Below are 17,317 nucleotides of genomic sequence, written 5' to 3'. Positions count from 1 at the left end.
TACATAGTTTGAATTTTGGCCTGAAAATAGTTAACATTAAAATTATTGTTGATAATTATTTTCAGCTGCATGAGATCGAAGCAAATCCAGCTTTTACTTCCAAATTAGAGACTTTTGACTTTTTAAATATCTTAATGATTTTTAATCAAATACAATGGGAAGTAGTACATGCATTAAAAATTTATTTTACTTTATTATAAGAATTTTATTTATAGTTGTATGTGTCTGTTTTTGTTTTTTCTACTCATGGATTTACCTACTCTATCTAAAAACATTAATTTATGAATCTTTTTCTAAAAATAGGATTATTTAAACTTGATTTTTTGTCGTGTAAAACATTTTTTAATGATATAAGTTGTTTAAATTGTTTTGCAAACTTTTCTTTTGCCGCTAAAATAATTTCTTCTAATTCAATAAATTTTCTTTTAGTATTCACATGCGTATATCGCATTCAATATTGTATAATTCAATGCAAAATGTTTGCAAACTTGTATCATTTTTTCATAAAAACATTTTATCAATGACCCCTGTTTCTGTTGCATTCATGAATTTCGACAAAAGATAACGAAAATGAAATGTAAGCTATTTTTACGATTAAGCTATATCACGACTCCTGCTTCATGAAGGAAACCTTTTTGACAGCACCCTGGGGCAGCTGCCCCGTGTTCATTGTCTCTTACATGTCCTGAAAAAGACTGACTGTTTTCAAAAATTTATAACAGGAGAACGGTTAATGATCAAGAAGAAATTATTGCAGAAAATTCATGAGGTGGGCGCTATCTTTTCTCCCCTCAGAGTTGTAAGTCAAAAAGAAGAATTGAAATTCACCGATTTTTCCTCCGATTGCGACATGGGATTACAGCGAGGATTGTTTCAAAATAATGCTTTGTTGTTTTGTTCATTATTTTCGAAAAATTATGATGTCATTTTCTATTTCCCATATATATATATATATATATATATATATATATATATATATATATATATATATATATATATATATATATATATATATATATATATATATATATATATATATATATATATATATATATATATATAAATTTACGTGCTTACTTACTGCAGCGCCATCTGTTGCAAAAAATTTCAACTAAAATTTGGAACTCGGGGGGGGGGATTTACGGCCCACCACATGAAATTTTCTGCAAGAATTATTTTTTTATCATTTACCGTTTTCCAGTGATACATTTTTAAAAACAGTCAGTCTTTTTCAGGACTTCCTGTAGTTGCGTCTGCAATCTAAATTACGATGTGAAACACGATTCCAGTCAATATTTTCCAAAAAAAGTTTCAACTGAGTTGAAAATGAGTAATCCAGAAAATAATTCCGAGAAAATTGCGACTTGCATTCAGTAGATCACTTATTATCTGAACTTCAATTATCCGAACTGTCCAGTTATCTGAAGTTTACAGCTTCTCAGTTTTACAACCAAGTCCGCAAACATAAAACATTCATCCAAAGTGTGAAAACAGTGATATTCAACCATGCGGCCTGCGAGTCATCCACGAAGCTGATCCATATGAGTCTCGGCTAGCGGCGCACACAGGAATTCTTCAAAGAGAGGGTCCAGGATCGTAGGTCCACCGTTCTCATATCATACTCCAACACGCATCAAAACATATTCTTTTGATTTTATCGATTGTTGAAAACAAAAATATTTTTAAAAAATATTAAATAACTTGGGAACGGCACCAGTCACAGACAAGGGTCCAGTAACAGACAGTCGTTAGTTTGAATTTTTATAATAAGAATTTCAGGCTTATTAAACTGATGTAGTTGCGACCCATGAATACGGTGCAACCATCTAGTGTTACCAGAGTGAACTTTATGAGCCAGTTGGTACTTAACAACGCAGTGATGAAGGTTATGAGCAGCTACCACGAAGTCTACTGGTGTTTATGCTTATTTGAATTTAATAAGGCTTTAGTTCTAAAAACTAAGAACTTTTACATATTTTGAAAAGAAAAGGGGAATTCTGTCCATTACTCATCATTTCCTCATCATATCTGTTACTGGGTATCATCAGAATGGCCAGTGTCTGTTACTGGCGGTCGGACGTTTTTTCGAAATTGAGCAAATAAAAATAGAATTAACTAATTCAGAGGATGCAGAAGCAGCCGAACGTTGGATGAGATGTAGTTGCATGAGAGAAAAATAGTTTTAAAAGTCTAAACGCAATAAAAGTCTCAGAAAATCGAGTTAACCCAAGAACGATGTCTTAAGCATGTCTGTTAATGGTGCCGTTACACTATTTAGCATTAGTTGATAAAATCATTTCTTTTAATAATAAATACTTAATTAAAATACCAGAAAGCACAAGAATGAATGTATTTACTTTTTTCATAATTAAAAATAAAAACAGCGAGGCAAAACCATAATTATTCAGTAAGTTACCACCTTATAGCCAGGGCTAAAGCAGAAATACATGAAATACACCTCCAGCCAGTGGCGTAGCTACAGTGTTTGCCGCCCGGGGCGGTTTCTCAATTTGCCGCCCTTTGTTGTAAATAGCTAACACTTTAAACTGTCAAGAGTGTTGAAACTAAAACAAGAAATTCAATTAAAGAAAAAAAAAGGCGTAATTATTTTCTACATACTTATAAAAGAAAAAAAAAAGAAGGGGGAAAGGGGGCACACTTGGAGAAAATAGCTAAATTTACGTAAAAAATTTCGAATATTGATGCAGTTTTTGGGAAAGTGAAGGGAAAGGGTGAGTTCGGGGTTTGCTTTCGATTTTTTTCAAAACTGAAGTCTCTTTAGTGTTTCTTTGTTGACGTTAGGGGATCGGTGGGCACCGCAAGGAAATGTTCCGAAATCAATGTTTTAAAATGCAACTTAGGCTACTTTGTGGAGAGGTTAAGAAAATTGGGAATGGTCGGATACTAAATTCGAAAACTTTCAGCTCTGAAATATGCAATTTTACGCTTTCTTTGGCAACGCAATTGCACGTGTATTCTAAGACAGTTGTAAGCGTTAGGAGAGAGAGAGAGGCGCTGAGGTTCCTTACTGAAATATTTCTTTAAATTGAAATCAATTTTAACGGCATCTTTTGTGATTTACTGGATTGGGGAAGGTTCGACTTCTTTCTTTGAAATTTGTTCAGCACCAAAGCCTCAAAAACGCAATTCTATGCTATCTTTCGTGACGTTAAATGGTCCCCTAATATATAATGGCATCAAAAATATTGTGAAGCCAGGCGGCTCTCTAATGGAAACTTTCCATAATTGTCGCCCGACTTTAGGCTTTGTTTGATATTGATAATGTTAGGAGCAAAAGGGGGCAGAGAGAGGCTTCCCTCCCAAAAACTTTCTTCGAGCTGAAGTTCATTTTAGGCTATCTTTGAAAAGGAAGAATTAGTGAGCTCTCCCACCCACGCACATTTTTATGTGCAAAATTTTAGGCTATCTTTGGGAACGTTGGGAAAAGTTCTGAGGAGTTCGGTTTTCCTTCCTCGGAAAATTTTCAAAATTGAAGTTTCCAAAACGCAGTTTTAATTTTTGGAGACGTTAGGTAAGGGGGGGGGGTGATTAAGGTATCTTTCTCGGAAAATTTCCGAAACCGAAGTCCTAAAAACGTATTTTAAGCTATTTTTGATCACGTTAGGAGATGAAGCATAATTAAGGTTCAAATGCTGTTTTCAAAAATTGATATTGAAGAATCAAAGTTTTAAAAACGTAATTTTATACTATATGTTGAGATCTTAGAAGAGAGAGAGGAGTTGAAAATTTTTATAACTAAAGTCCTAAACGTGCACTTTTTGGCTGTGTTTGCTACGTTAGAGGAAAAGACAAGATTCGGGGTTCTACCCAGAAATTTTTAAACATTGAGGTCCAAAACCGTATTTCAAAGCTATCTTTGTGATATCAGGAAAAGATATGAAAGATTAGAGAGCTCTTCCTCCTAAAAGCATTTTGAAACTATCTTTCAAGCAGTTAGACTACAGAGTGGAGTTGGGAGCGGTTCCCAACCGGAATTATTTGAAACTGAATACGCTAAAAAACAATTTTAGGATATGCTTGGCCAAGTTGAGGAACCAAACCAAATGTTAAAAAATGAAATTCGCTCACCTTCCATAAGGAATAGACCAATATGTGAACCAAAGTTGTCAGATTTTCTACTCTGAAAAGCGAAAAACAGAAATCCCTTTTACTTAGGCTTGCCAGACGCCCCGGTTTGACCGGGACAGTGCCGGATTTCATAGAAAACTCCGGTGTCCCTGCCGGTTTACTTCATGTCCCGGAAAATGATAAATTTAATACAATGTGACCAAAAAAGTCTAAAAATAAGAAACTGAAGGATTGTTTAGGATAGGTAATGTGTCATTTGTAACATTAACATAAAAATTAATAAATGTTAGCTTGTGAAGATTTTTGTAACAAGATTGAAAACGAAGAAAGTTCTAACCAAATGAAAATACACGAAAATATATTTAAATTTTTTTTCCCTCATTTATAGTTTCTACTTACTTCAGTAAGAAATTATATGTTTAAATTTTTATTTGCTTGTTTCATGGGTTTTGGTTCACCTCTGGTTTCGGTTCATAGTTAGTAACCATTTATTCATAGCATTGAGAAGAAACTACCCACTAAAATATTAATCTAAAAACGAACCAACACACCCTTCTGAATGCCTGCGACACTGAAGGGGGGGGGGGGGGCGTGTCTCACTTCTGATGTCCCGGATGAACATTGCAGAAATCTGGCAAGCCTACTTTTACTTCTTTCGAAATCGAGAACTCTTGTAATGAATGAGAAATCTAAGTAAACCCTGCAACATATAAAGCCACCCGTGTAATAAGCAATAAATTGTTTCGTGTACCATTTTTCATCCCTCCCCCCGCCTCCGCTTCTTACTCTTGTCACCATTTTCTTAAAGTTAAAAAAAAAAAGGTTATGTTACACTAGGAGGGGTTTTCAAGAATCTCTCTTAAAATTTAATGTTAACTCTTTCTTACAGTGAAAAGTGTCAAACTTTTTTGTTTCCTTCCTCCTGGAGTTAACTTTTAGTCTGAAAAATTATTGGTCCCATGACTGTCCACTGCCGCCCCCTCAGAAACAAAACAAGGAATTGTACTGATATGCTATCAAGGAAGACATTTGAAAGTTTTTTAAAGAAATCAGTAAGTATTGTATGTAAGTAATTTTAATCTGGTAGTGACACAAAAGACTTACAACTCGAAGATTTTCTTTTTGCCTGCAGTAACAGATTAAAACCATAATTTATATTTGAAAAATACATAAATACATTTTTTTTCTACATCAAAAGGGTTAATTTGCCGCCCCTCGAAATGTGCAGCCCGGGACGGACCGCCCCCTCCGCCCCTCCCTAGCTAGGCCACTGCCTCCAGCTCAATCAATTCCAGCCGAATACTGCAGTTTCGTGCTTATTAGCACTCATCAGCCCGGGTTAGGAAGTGGCTGAGCTGGAGGTGGAAAACCTCTTAAGGATCTTAAGGAAGCCAAGAGTGCCAAACAAACTGGTAGCTAATACAGAATTAACTCTGACCAGACGAGTGACCGAAGAAAGTTGGTTCGTTTCAACTCGAAGATTGAAGGCAAGGCATGGTATATTCAGTAAGTTACCGGCCCTATTGCCAGGATTAAGGAAGAAATACACCGCCAGCTCAGTCATTACAGCCGAGGACTGCAGTCTCGTGCGCATTAGCACTCATCAGCCCGGCATAGGAAGTGGCTGAGCTAGAGGTGGAAAACCTCTTAAGGAAGTCAAGAGTGCCAAACAAACTGGTAGCTAATATTGACTGAGCTGGCGGTGTATTTCATGTAAAATCATAATTATAGAACAATTCATGTTCACATACAGTTCGGTTTTGCAGGGGAAGAAAGAGAGAAAATAATTTTTTTTTTCTTTTGTTCAATCTGAAACAATTGTTACCTTCGCTTGGAGTTATTTTACGTACTACATACATAGGATTATTGTTAGTCAAAAAAACTCAAGGGCGATGAGAGCGGTATGGTCTGTTTGATTTCTTTCATTATTTCTTGAGATACAGCAGTCACAATTGACGACAAAAAACGTTCTATAGCTCAACCCCCGTTTGAGCTATTGACACCAAAATGAATAAGCACCTGTACCTGTTAGGGGCAACATATGGACCAAATTTTGTTTGATTCCGCCAGTTATTTCTTGGGGAACAGCAGGCACGCATAACTCAAGAAACATCCCATTGTTCCCCCCCCCCTGAAGGGAATCGCGCCAAAAACCAATGGGCACAAGTTCACATAGTAGTACATGTGTGTACTAAATTTCGTTCAATTTCATGCGGTAGCTTTTGCTGTAGAGCGACCACAAAAAACTGGTTACACACATACGTGACACACACACGGCCACACACACAGACATTTTCTAAAAATGGTCAAAATGGACTCAGCACACCTAAAAACGTTCGAATCCGTCAAAATTCGAAAATTTGCACGAATCCAATACTTTCTTCTATATATTGGATATAGAAGAAAGTAAAAAAGGATTTAGCAAAAGCAAATTCTTCGTTGTAGAAGCACCATATAGTTATGGAAGTTCGTACAAAACTAAAAGCATGGTTACTATAGTGTATTCATTTATAATCGTCATTACCATTCCACTTTTTTATACGAACTTCGTTGTAAGAAAAGCGCACAATATTTAAAAAAATATTTTTACAAGAGGATTTTATCTTTTCACTTATTAAAACTGAAATTATTGTTACCTTTGTTTGGAATTATTTTACGTACAAAATGCATAGAATCGTAATCCATCGGAAGAAAAGCAAGACCTGTGGGAGAGCAAGACCTGGACTTTTGTGTGCGCCACTGTCTAAGATCGTCTAAAATTGATATTTTGGAACTTCAATTTCGAAAATAATCCTGTAAAAAGTTCTGGTCCCTATCTCAGTGTAATAAGAGATGAACTACGATTGTGTTTTCAAGATTTCAATTCCAGGGAAAAGTTCCCTTTCTTCTATCACCACCGAATATTTTGTGAAATTGCATTTTTGAAACTTTAATATCGAAAATACATGCGAAGGAAGTTCCTGTCTCGCGGCTCAAGTTGGGGGCGATCGCCCCTCCCTTGTATCCGTCCTTGCATGCACATTAGTGTCAGAGATAAAAGCTATAAGGTCTTTAATGTTGTAAGATTCCGGGCTGTTGTGCGTGGTCTGAGTGTTGTCTATATAGGGCTATACGGGGTCTTTGTTACGACGTCCCCCAAATGTGTCAATCCGCCATTGACAATGAGCACCGTGGTTTTTGTTTCGGAGTGCAAAATAAAAAAAAGAAAAAGAGTCATTTCCACGGAAAATTTTGTTACCAGTTCGGTGCAACTTCAAACTTTCTTTAAATGACGACACAGTTCTTGAGAAAACACAAGAGATTTAAAAAGACAGTAATCCAACGTTATTAAGCACAAAACTTGCAAATGATTGCAGACACGTGTTTCGGTGTTACAAGGAACACCTTTTTCAATGCAAGGAAGTGTGAACTTTTGGATGAAAAGTCATCCGAGAGAAGCAACACGGTGGAACAGGAGATAGTATAAATATCAAAAAATAGAAATTAAACAAACCAAAAAAGATAAAATGACACCTGGAGACAAAATTTATTATATAACTAGCTGCGTGCCCGGCGTTGCACGGGCTACCTAAAAAATGTAAGAGCAGTCCAGTTGATGCTTTTGTAGTACACTGACACTAGTTTCTAACGCGTTAAGGAATAAATAAATGCGCGTAAAGCAAGGTTTGCAAAACACCAGTAAAACATCTTTTTGCCAAAACACCTCATCAACGTTAATAATCGTTATCAATGATACAAGTTATGAGTACATTTTCAGTCAGCACAAAAGGGGAAAATATATGCATTATCAACTATAATTTTTACTCACGTTAAACTGAATTACATCTGATAGACTATATCGGAAATATTTATGCACAATAACAATCCGCTTTTTACATAAAATAGTCTACTACCCGGCGTTGCCCGGGTGTTTATTAATGCAACATACCACTCAGATAAATATTTGGATGGATTCTATCCACATGGTCGTACAAGAATTACATCAATCCGTTTTCCAGGTACAAACCCTCAAAGAACTCAAATAACTTGTAAATCACTCATTTACTTTACGACGTGCACGGTCCTCCTCGAAAATGAAAGTTATGCCATGTGACGCGTATTTAACAATCAGGCTTGAACAAAAAAAAAAAAAAAAACAGCAAAATTTTGCTGCAGATTACGGCAAAATAATCGAAAAGTAAACAACTTAAACACCCTGATTACAGGAAAAGCCTTAAAACAAAAGCCTAATTTTATTTCTTTATATTCGAGAAAAAGAAATGGCAACAGATGTTTCTTTTCAATGATTTTCTTCACGCTGTAAATTTTAATAAAAGCGTTCATCCGGAAAGTTGAGTTGAAGCACTGAATAATAATTTGAATGGAGGAAAGCCTTCGAAAAATAGGGATTTGATTTTGAAATCTAAGAGTCATAATTAAAAGTTTTTAATTGATATCTCCGCTAATTATTATCGGAGGATTATGTTAAATAGCCAAACATGAAGACGGGAGGATTACGAATCCATCGATACCTGGTTCGATGGTCAGTTCACTGTCGTTCGGGAGAAGAAGCTTGGACATAGATAGATAGATAGATAGATAGATAGATACTCAGATTTTATATGTATAAGATTCCATCAGGGAAAAAAACCGTTAAGTAATAAATTTTAAAAGAAAACCCATAAACAATGCAAACAGTCCAAAAATGAAACAACTCATAATAAATTAGCAATAAATTTACCAGCGGGAAAAAAACTATGTATGGAAGCAATGTATCAAATGGAGAAATGCAGAAAAAAAAACAGAGTGAAGGATAAACGTATTGGAATTAGTTAATCACAAAACGAAATAAGAAAGCAAAAAATGAAAAAATAAAAGTACGAAATGTACGACGTTTACATAAAAATAATAGAAAATCTAAACCAATTTTAACAAAGGAGTCCACACAGAGGAAAAATAGGGAATTGCAGTAAGATCGTTAACTAAATTAGAAAACGGTTCCTCAGGATGTGGAAAGATTCCCAAAAATCAAGATCCAACGAATTGGGACATTTTTGGATAATGCCCAAATTATAAGTGGGTTATAAGTTTGGCGTGTCTGTGTATCTGTGTTTCTGTCTGTGGCACTCTACGGCTTAAACGGATGGACCAATTTTGAAAAAAAAAAATATGTTCGAAAGTAGAGTTGATCGAGAGTGTTCTTAACTAGGTTGCATTTTTGGATGACATTAATTAACAAAGATATTAATTAAAAACCTAAAAACCTCTAAAAGGTTTTCGCGATTTTTGCAGTGAAAACATGGTCAAAAATTTTAAAATTTAATACCAAAATAAAGAATTTTTTTCCGCGTCTGATAGAATGTGTTTGGAACTTTCATGTTTCTTTGAATTCGAAGTATAACGTTTTTGTGAGCCTTTATTCACGCGGTTAATAACCGAATTCATTGTTGGCCGATAAGGAAATTAAAAGCATAGACTAATAATAAGAGTAGACCGAGCTTTCTCATTCTTACTGATGAAGAAAATTGGTTCATAGATGTATCATGTGACTAGTGGAAGGGCTTGGCGAAGGCTTTGGCAGCATGGTTGCTAGATGGCAGCATTATCTATAGTTTGGGCACTCGACATGTATTTTAAGACAATGTATTTTCATTGAAAAAAACTTCCAGGTGCAGAGATTGAACTGTTTTTCTTTTAGTTATGCATTATTTTGACATTAGTAATAGTTTTTGATCAGTTTTTGGTAACTTTTATTTCATTTGAAGCTGTCAGCGTTGGCGTGAACGAAATGGCGTAAACGTTTTGCGCTAACGCAAAAATGTGCTAATCGGTATCTTAATTGAAACTGTAGGTAAAAATCTTACCGTTTGCTGATTCTTCTTGGTCGCTTGCATCTTTTATTGCTTAGAGAGTTATTGAAATTGACTAAAGAAAATGCACAATACTATCTAAACGAAAAACTCACTATATTAACAAAATATTTACAACTTAGAATAACAAATTTACAAATCGGATACCATAAAAGATCATTCTTCCGTGTTCCATCAATTCTATTTATTTTATTTCGCGCTGGCGTTGATCATCTGCTACGATTAACGCCCGCTGTTGCTAGGATATCCACCAGTCACATGGTTTGGTTTATGAGCAGCAAAAGGGTTGCCATAGCTCGGTCTACTCTTATTATTAGTCTATGATTAAAAGCAATAATTTAAAATATTTATCTGTTGCCAGTTTCTATTTAATCTTTACTAATAATAAAGCTGAAAGTCTCTCTGTTTGGATGTCTGGATAGCTGTGACGCACTACTAGACCGTTCGGCCGACTTTCAAGAAATTTGGCACAGCATTAGTTAGTAGCATCGGGGTGTGCACTTCGAAGCGGTTTCTCGAAAATTCGATTTTGTTCTACTTACATTTTTAAGAACATTTTACCGAGCAAATTATCACAACGTCGGCGAATAAATTACGAAATTATAATAACGTGGAACCGTAACATGGGCAAGCAAATGAATATAGCAAATTGGCGAGAAATTCATCATCCGTTATTTAAATATACAGGCGAACCGAATGACCTTTTAATTTTCTACTACGGGCAAAGCCGTGCGGGTACCACTAGTGGCAAATAAAATACTCGATATAGATTTTTAATAATATGAGGCTTTTAAACAGTACCCAGTGATTGGCCATCACTCTAAAAATAATTGAGTCTAAGAAGGAGTTTATTTTTTAATTGAAACGTCATGCTATACAATCCATTAAAACATAAACAAAAGCAAATTTGCAGTATAACGAAAAAAAGAAGGGCACTTAACATTTAAAGATGATGTGTCTTCTTAATAATAAAATAAGCAGAATCACAGATTAGGAGGATGGGCACACTATTTAAAATATAATGACTCATTACTACTTAATAAAAAGTATTTACAACTTTAGTGTTATTGAATGATAAATGGGGACAGGTAAAGGAATGTGAGAATGCATCATATCCGATTTTGAGTTTACATATTCTATTTATAAGCAGTTTTATGTCCTTGTGGTCTACTACTGGAGACTAGCCGACGACTAGAGCACTTACACTATCTTCAAATTGTTTTTATTTTTCTGTTAGACCCCGATTTAACGAATTCGAGACCAAAACTTTTATGAGTTAAATCGGGGGGTTTTGTAATATCGGAGTGTGAAAAAAAAAAAAATAAATAAAAAAGCTGCTCTTGCCTTATTTAACCCCTTCAGTCGGAATTATGAAATATTGGACCAAAAATGTTGATATTTGGTACACAGTGTACTATGGTAAAGGTTACCTTATAGACAAAATTTTGAGTTTGTAGGAGAAAAATTAAAAGAGTTATGGCACGTCCAATATTCCTGACTTATATTTTTGAAATCAATATTTCATATACAAAAACGATAAAATACCGAACAAACTTCATTACAAAATGTTCTACAAACAATTATAAAACATAATATAAGCGTTTGAAACGATTAATTAAAGATTATATATTTTTAAAAAAAATCAGGAAAAAAACCTCGCTTTTCAGATGAAAATCCATGGTTGGAAAAATGAGCCACTCTCTATCTCTCAATCCTTATGTCAGTGTTGTCAATCCCAAAACGAAAAATTATTTTAGAGATTATAATAAGTAGAATGTAAAGAGTCAACTACAAAAAAAAATCAACTAATTAAATCAATTATTAAATGATTAGCAGCAGTTTAAAATGTATGTCCGGTATACCGGACACCAGGTCTGAAGGGGTTAAAACTCCTAATAAGCAAAAATATCCAATATTACAAAGCGCAAACTTTTTATTCAGCATTTCACGGCTTATTACACACTACTTAATTTGAAATTTTAAACCACCGAGTAATCGAGTTTCGACTTTATGGAGAGAAGAAAATACTGTGTCGTTTGCAGCCTGCTGCATGAGGTATGGTTTTTACAATTTCCAGACCATGTAAAGCATTTGAAAAAAGTAAGTTTTAATGGGAGTTTCATTATCGTCCTTCTGCGTGAGAATCGCTATTCGTTGGTTGTCTTCTCGTCCGTTAAAAATAGAGTTGATTCTAAGAAAAGTCTTATTGCTTCAGACAAGATGGATATATCATTTGGAAAACAATCCAATAATTCCCAACTCAAATTGACGTAAAAACATTTTTTTTTTGGCTGTTAAAATAATTCTTTTATTCGAGGTTTATTATTCGGTAAATAGGGGTTTTTGCCTTCATTTTAGTCGGGAAAAAGGAAAAATTCGCTAAATCGTGGGATTCGTTAAATAGAGGTTCGTTAAATCGGGGTTTGACTGTAAATGAAAGTTCATGTTTGAATTTACTCAGACCCGACGAGAGGCCATGTCAGCATAGTCGGAAACAAGGGGTCTGGGTCTTGGTGGGAGGGTGCGCAATACTAACGCAAAAAAAAGTAAAGAAAAAAAAGGGGGGGGGGACTCTGAATAAGAGAAAACTTAAAGATTAAGCAAAATTTACTCTTTTGATATTTATTGCTGTGGCATTCATTGTTTTCTAGTAAGCAGTTTTAATTTTTTCTTTTTTTAGTCCACTTTTCTCCCCCTTTTTTTTCTTCTTTACTTTTTCTTTCTTTTTTTGAGGGGGAGGGGGAGAGGGATCCCAGGGATTCGGTGATGTAATTGACAAAAGGTCTGCCTTGGCTTTCTGCGACCCCGAATTTACTCAAATTAAATACTTGCACAAAACATTTGAACGGACATAAAGGTTCAATATCTCTGTGTAAAAAAAAAAAAAAAAAAGATTTTTAAGGTTTTAGAACTTAAAAATCATATGATAAGTATATCCTTTTCTGCATTAAACACAAATCTGACAACAGAAAAGACACCTGCTCTACAAAATGAAATAGCTTTAATATGAAAACAAATATTCAAAAAAGTATTTTATAAAAATATATGAAACAATAAAATGCTATAAAAAGATTAAAAACAAGTCTCATATTCGTACAGAAATGGTATGACCACTAACAATATTCTAAAAACAATGAAAAAAGTCTAAGAAGATATATATGTTGCATAATAAAAACAATCTTAATAGCTAATGATTCGACTTCAGATTCTTAAGCACTACTTCTAACCAAATGTCTTATCATAGCTGATTTGTATATTTATTTACACTTTCAATGTACTTGGCTTTAATCTTTAGAGTTAGAAAAAGTTTTTTTTTTTTTTTTTTTTTTTTATATGTCTGATTTTAACAACAGAAGTCGTAATGTCAAAACAAGTCGCCGGGACAAATCTTTGGAACGTGCTAAACATTTTTGCTGAGAGCAATCTCTTCATTTGACATATGAGGTAAAATGGCTACTAGTTCTTCAAGGCCCACATCCAATGGAATAGTTGATCGGAAGCCAAGTTTTCGAATTTTGCTGTAAGATACATCATAGTCTCTTTGGTCTTTGTCTTCTCCATAGCCCATGGTGATATGGCAACTAGGAATATAAGATTGTATTCTCTTTGCGACTTGCTCTTTAGTCATATTCATCGTCTCGTCGCCAACGTTGAAGGCATGACCTGTAAAAGCATAAATTGGCATCAAGTACTGCAGCAAACTTTAAGGCAAATTGAATTTGAGGGAACTGTAGGGGACATTTATCAATGGTTTGACTTAAATGTGTCACGAAAGAGATTCAGTAAAACATTTATGTTTTACTGAACTACTTTTTTTTTTTAAATTATATTTTAAAATATTCGTATTTTAGCTGTAGGGATTTTAATAGTGTTTATGAATTGTGTTTCCTTGTAACGGTCTTCCAATATACACTCATGTTTGTGAAAATTGCAACAGCAAGAAGGAATAATGCAAATGAACTGAAATTCACAGGAAATGTACAGCAGGATAAGATATGCAAATGATTAGAATTACAGAGACGTCGCGCATGCGTGGACCGAGTTTCGTTCTCTCAACTACGGCGTAGACTATGTATATAAAGGGCTGTAAAAGTTTTTCGAAATCGGTGTATGATCTTCTGCTGATGGTAGATGTTTCTCTAGTAATCCATTTGACTCGTCCAAAACGCAGAACGTCATACGAACGAGTAACGGGGTTCCAATGGGGCCGCATGATCTGCAAGCGTGAGGGTGAACTTACGTATAGAGAAATTAGTGCCCGAACGTGGAGTGATGCCTCAACTGTGGTGCGTATTTGTAAAAGATGGACAGAGGACGATGAAATTTGCCGAAGGGCTCGCACCAGCCCACGCAACCAAACGACGCCACGGGATTCTCGACACATCACCCGCCAAGCTGTGATGGATCGTATAGCGTCCACTCGTACGCTAGCAGAACGTTGGAGTATGGCTACAGGTGTCACACTTGCTGCAACCACAGTTCATCGAAGTCTGCTACTCCAGGGCCTGCATGCTAGGATTCCCCTATACAAGATTCCCTTAACCCTCAACCATTGTCACTTCCGGTTTCAATGGGCCCACCAACAGATCTAATGGCGGGTGAACTAGCAACAGATCATCTTCTCGGATGAGCCCAGATTTAATTTGCACTATAACGATGGACGTGTACGCCTCAGACGTTACACATGGGAACGTCACCTCTCAGAGTATTTAATCCGACGTCATACCGGCATAACTCCAGGCGTGATTGTTTGAATCGCCATTGAATATCAAGGGCAGTCCCATCTAGTCCGAATTACGGGTAACCTCAATAGCGAGCGCTACTTCAGGGACGCTGTGACGTCGGAGGTATTACCGTTTCTTCTGAGCATTCCTGGTGCAGTGTTTCAGCAGAAGAACGCACGTCCACATGTCGCACGTAACGTAAAAGTGTTCTTTGGTGCACGGCAGATTACGCTACTTCCTTGACCTGCCCGTTCTCCAAATATGACGCCCGTCAAGCATGTCTCGAATTGCGTTGGTCGAAAAGTTGCCCATGTGTCTTGGCCAGCAGTTGGTACGGGATGAACTTTGGCTTCAGATTGAAGCCATATGTGACGCTATTCCCAATCGTGTCATTCAGCACCTCTACGATTCGGTGCCAAAAAACGTGGCACCGAATCGTATAGCTGCACGGGGTAGCTACATTCGATATCAATTTAAGCCAGTTATTTTCACTTCATTGAGCTGTAATTTTGATCGTTTATTTGTAGCACTATGAGGAATATATGCAGTAAATTTTACTCCTTTCCAATAATTCCTTCATGTTGTTGCAGTTTTCACAAACATGAGTGTAGTAAGCGAATAAAAAATCTCATTGTTTTAATTGAAAAAACACATTGTTACAAATTTTGTAAATAGTAATTATTTTTTATGATTAATTTGTTGTAATCTGGCTAAATTTGGCATTTATTCCATTATTTTTCATCTAAAATTATCTTAGTAACGTAACCTGTAAATAATTTCTTGTAATGTAAATACAACTCCCTAATGTTCGTATGACGTATATGGTCCCCGGATGAGATTTGTGAATAGAATAAAAAGAAAATGTGAGAAATTAATAGAAAGTAATAGAAATTTTTCAATGGAGTCTTGTGGAAATTTTTCAAGGATTTATAAATAGCCACAGCGGCGTGATCAAAGTTAGTCTTGACTCAGCTGTTGCGCTGGAGGATGTATATTAGCTCTGTTTTGTGAAGCTTTTGCGCTGTGTTTTTGCGTATTTTGATGTGAATGCGTGTGTTACCATTGAGTTTACGGTGTTAATTGATACTTGCCTAATTGCTGAGAATAATTTGGCAGTTATTAACTACATTTCTTGTACATAGTTGTAAATAAATCTCCTGTGTTTTTCTTAAGAACTGTGTCGTCATTTAAAGAAAGTTTGAAGTTGCACCGAACTCGTAACAATCTCTCTATAGTTCTTTGGTTCGCTTTGTGGTTTTCATTTCTTGAAACTTAACTATCCGTTATAAAGCGTTATTAAAGTTTCAAAACTTCACTTCTACAACGTTTTCACTATTTTTAAGAAAAAGGAAAAATCCGTATCAAGTATAATTTAATGCAATGCATTTTTATTATTGGATTAATACAACGTTCTGTAGATCGAATTTTTAAAAAGATTTAAAGTTTAATAAAAAGTTTTTAATAAGAAAATTTTCCCTGTACTAGTTTTTCAAAAATGTTTTCAAATTCGATGTTAGTTTTTCTCTGATATCTTACTTAAGTGTCTCAATTTACAAATAAAAGGTTCCTGATACAGATGCCAAAGCGCGGAGCAAAAGTTTAAGCACGGGATAACTGTTTTACTAAAATGAAAATTAAACACCAGATTTGTATGAAGATTTTTACAGCAGCTATTCTGAATTCGGAAACTACTAATTGAAAAGAAGTCAAATTATTAAAAAATCAAAATTATGATGCCCCAAAAGTTTATGTATTAAAAGGAAATATTTATAGAAAGTACAAAACATTGGAGACGCATGTTTTGGGATTACCAGAAACCCCTTTTTCAATGCAAAAAAAAGTGAGCTTTGTACGCAAAAGCATTTGACGAAAGCAACAAGGCAGAACAATAATCAATTTCAAAGAAGAAAATGTTTTGAGAAAGCTTTTGAACATGCTTTGCTTTCATACTGGTTCTTTGACAGATTTCTAACTTTCTCATTTGTTATTTTGCGGTAAGTTACCGCCCTAAGCCAGGGCAAAGGCAGAAACACATAAAATACACCGCTAGCTCAGTCTTTCCATCCGAGGCCTGCAGTTTCGTGCTTTTTAGCCCGGAATAGGAAGCAACTGAGCTGGAGGTGGAAAAACCTCTTAAAAGAGCCAAGAGAACCAAACAAACTGGTAGCTAATGTAGAATTAGCATACCAGACGAGTGACCACAGCAATGGTGCGGTTAACTCAAATATTGAAGGCAAAGCTAGGCATTTTGTAGTAAATTACTTACTTGCAAAACTAAACTTACTGCAAAATACCTATCTTTGCCTTCAATCTTCGAGTTGAACCGGACCATTGCTGCAGTCACTCGTCTGGTGTTCTAATTCTACATTAGCTATCAGTTTGTTTGGCTCTCTTGGCTCCTTTGAAAGGTTTTCCACCTCCAGCTCAGTTACTTCCTATGTCGGGCTGATGAGTGCTAAAAAACACGAAACTGCAATCCTCAGATGGAATGACTGAGCTCGCGATGTATTTTATGTGTTTCTCATTTATTGTTGGGTTAATCGTAAATTTTTACTTTTTAAATTGGTAATTGTTCGTCCCCCTTGCTCTTGATGAATTTCTTTACAGACACAAGCTCACATCTGTTTTGCATTGGAAAAGAGATTCCTTGTAAGC

The 17,317-nt window shown here is 35.4% G+C and overlaps 1 protein-coding gene across 1 annotated transcript in view; it reads right to left on the bottom strand.

The window, feature by feature from the left end:
• Positions 1 to 13,000: 13,000 nt before the first annotated feature.
• LOC129225090 (GDP-D-glycero-alpha-D-manno-heptose dehydrogenase-like) overlaps positions 13,001 to 17,317 on the bottom strand; it is a 34,818-nt gene continuing 30,501 nt past the window's right edge. Inside the window, exon 5 of the mRNA XM_054859645.1 lies at positions 13,001 to 13,601. Coding sequence (XP_054715620.1) covers positions 13,339 to 13,601 — 263 coding nt within the window. The 3' untranslated portion in view covers positions 13,001 to 13,338. The remainder of the gene's footprint in view (positions 13,602 to 17,317) is intronic.

The sequence above is a fragment of the Uloborus diversus genome, chromosome 6, assembly GCF_026930045.1.
Source record: "Uloborus diversus isolate 005 chromosome 6, Udiv.v.3.1, whole genome shotgun sequence".
Lineage (NCBI taxonomy): Eukaryota > Metazoa > Arthropoda > Arachnida > Araneae > Uloboridae > Uloborus > Uloborus diversus.
This window is presented reverse-complemented; position numbering and strand designations above follow the sequence as displayed.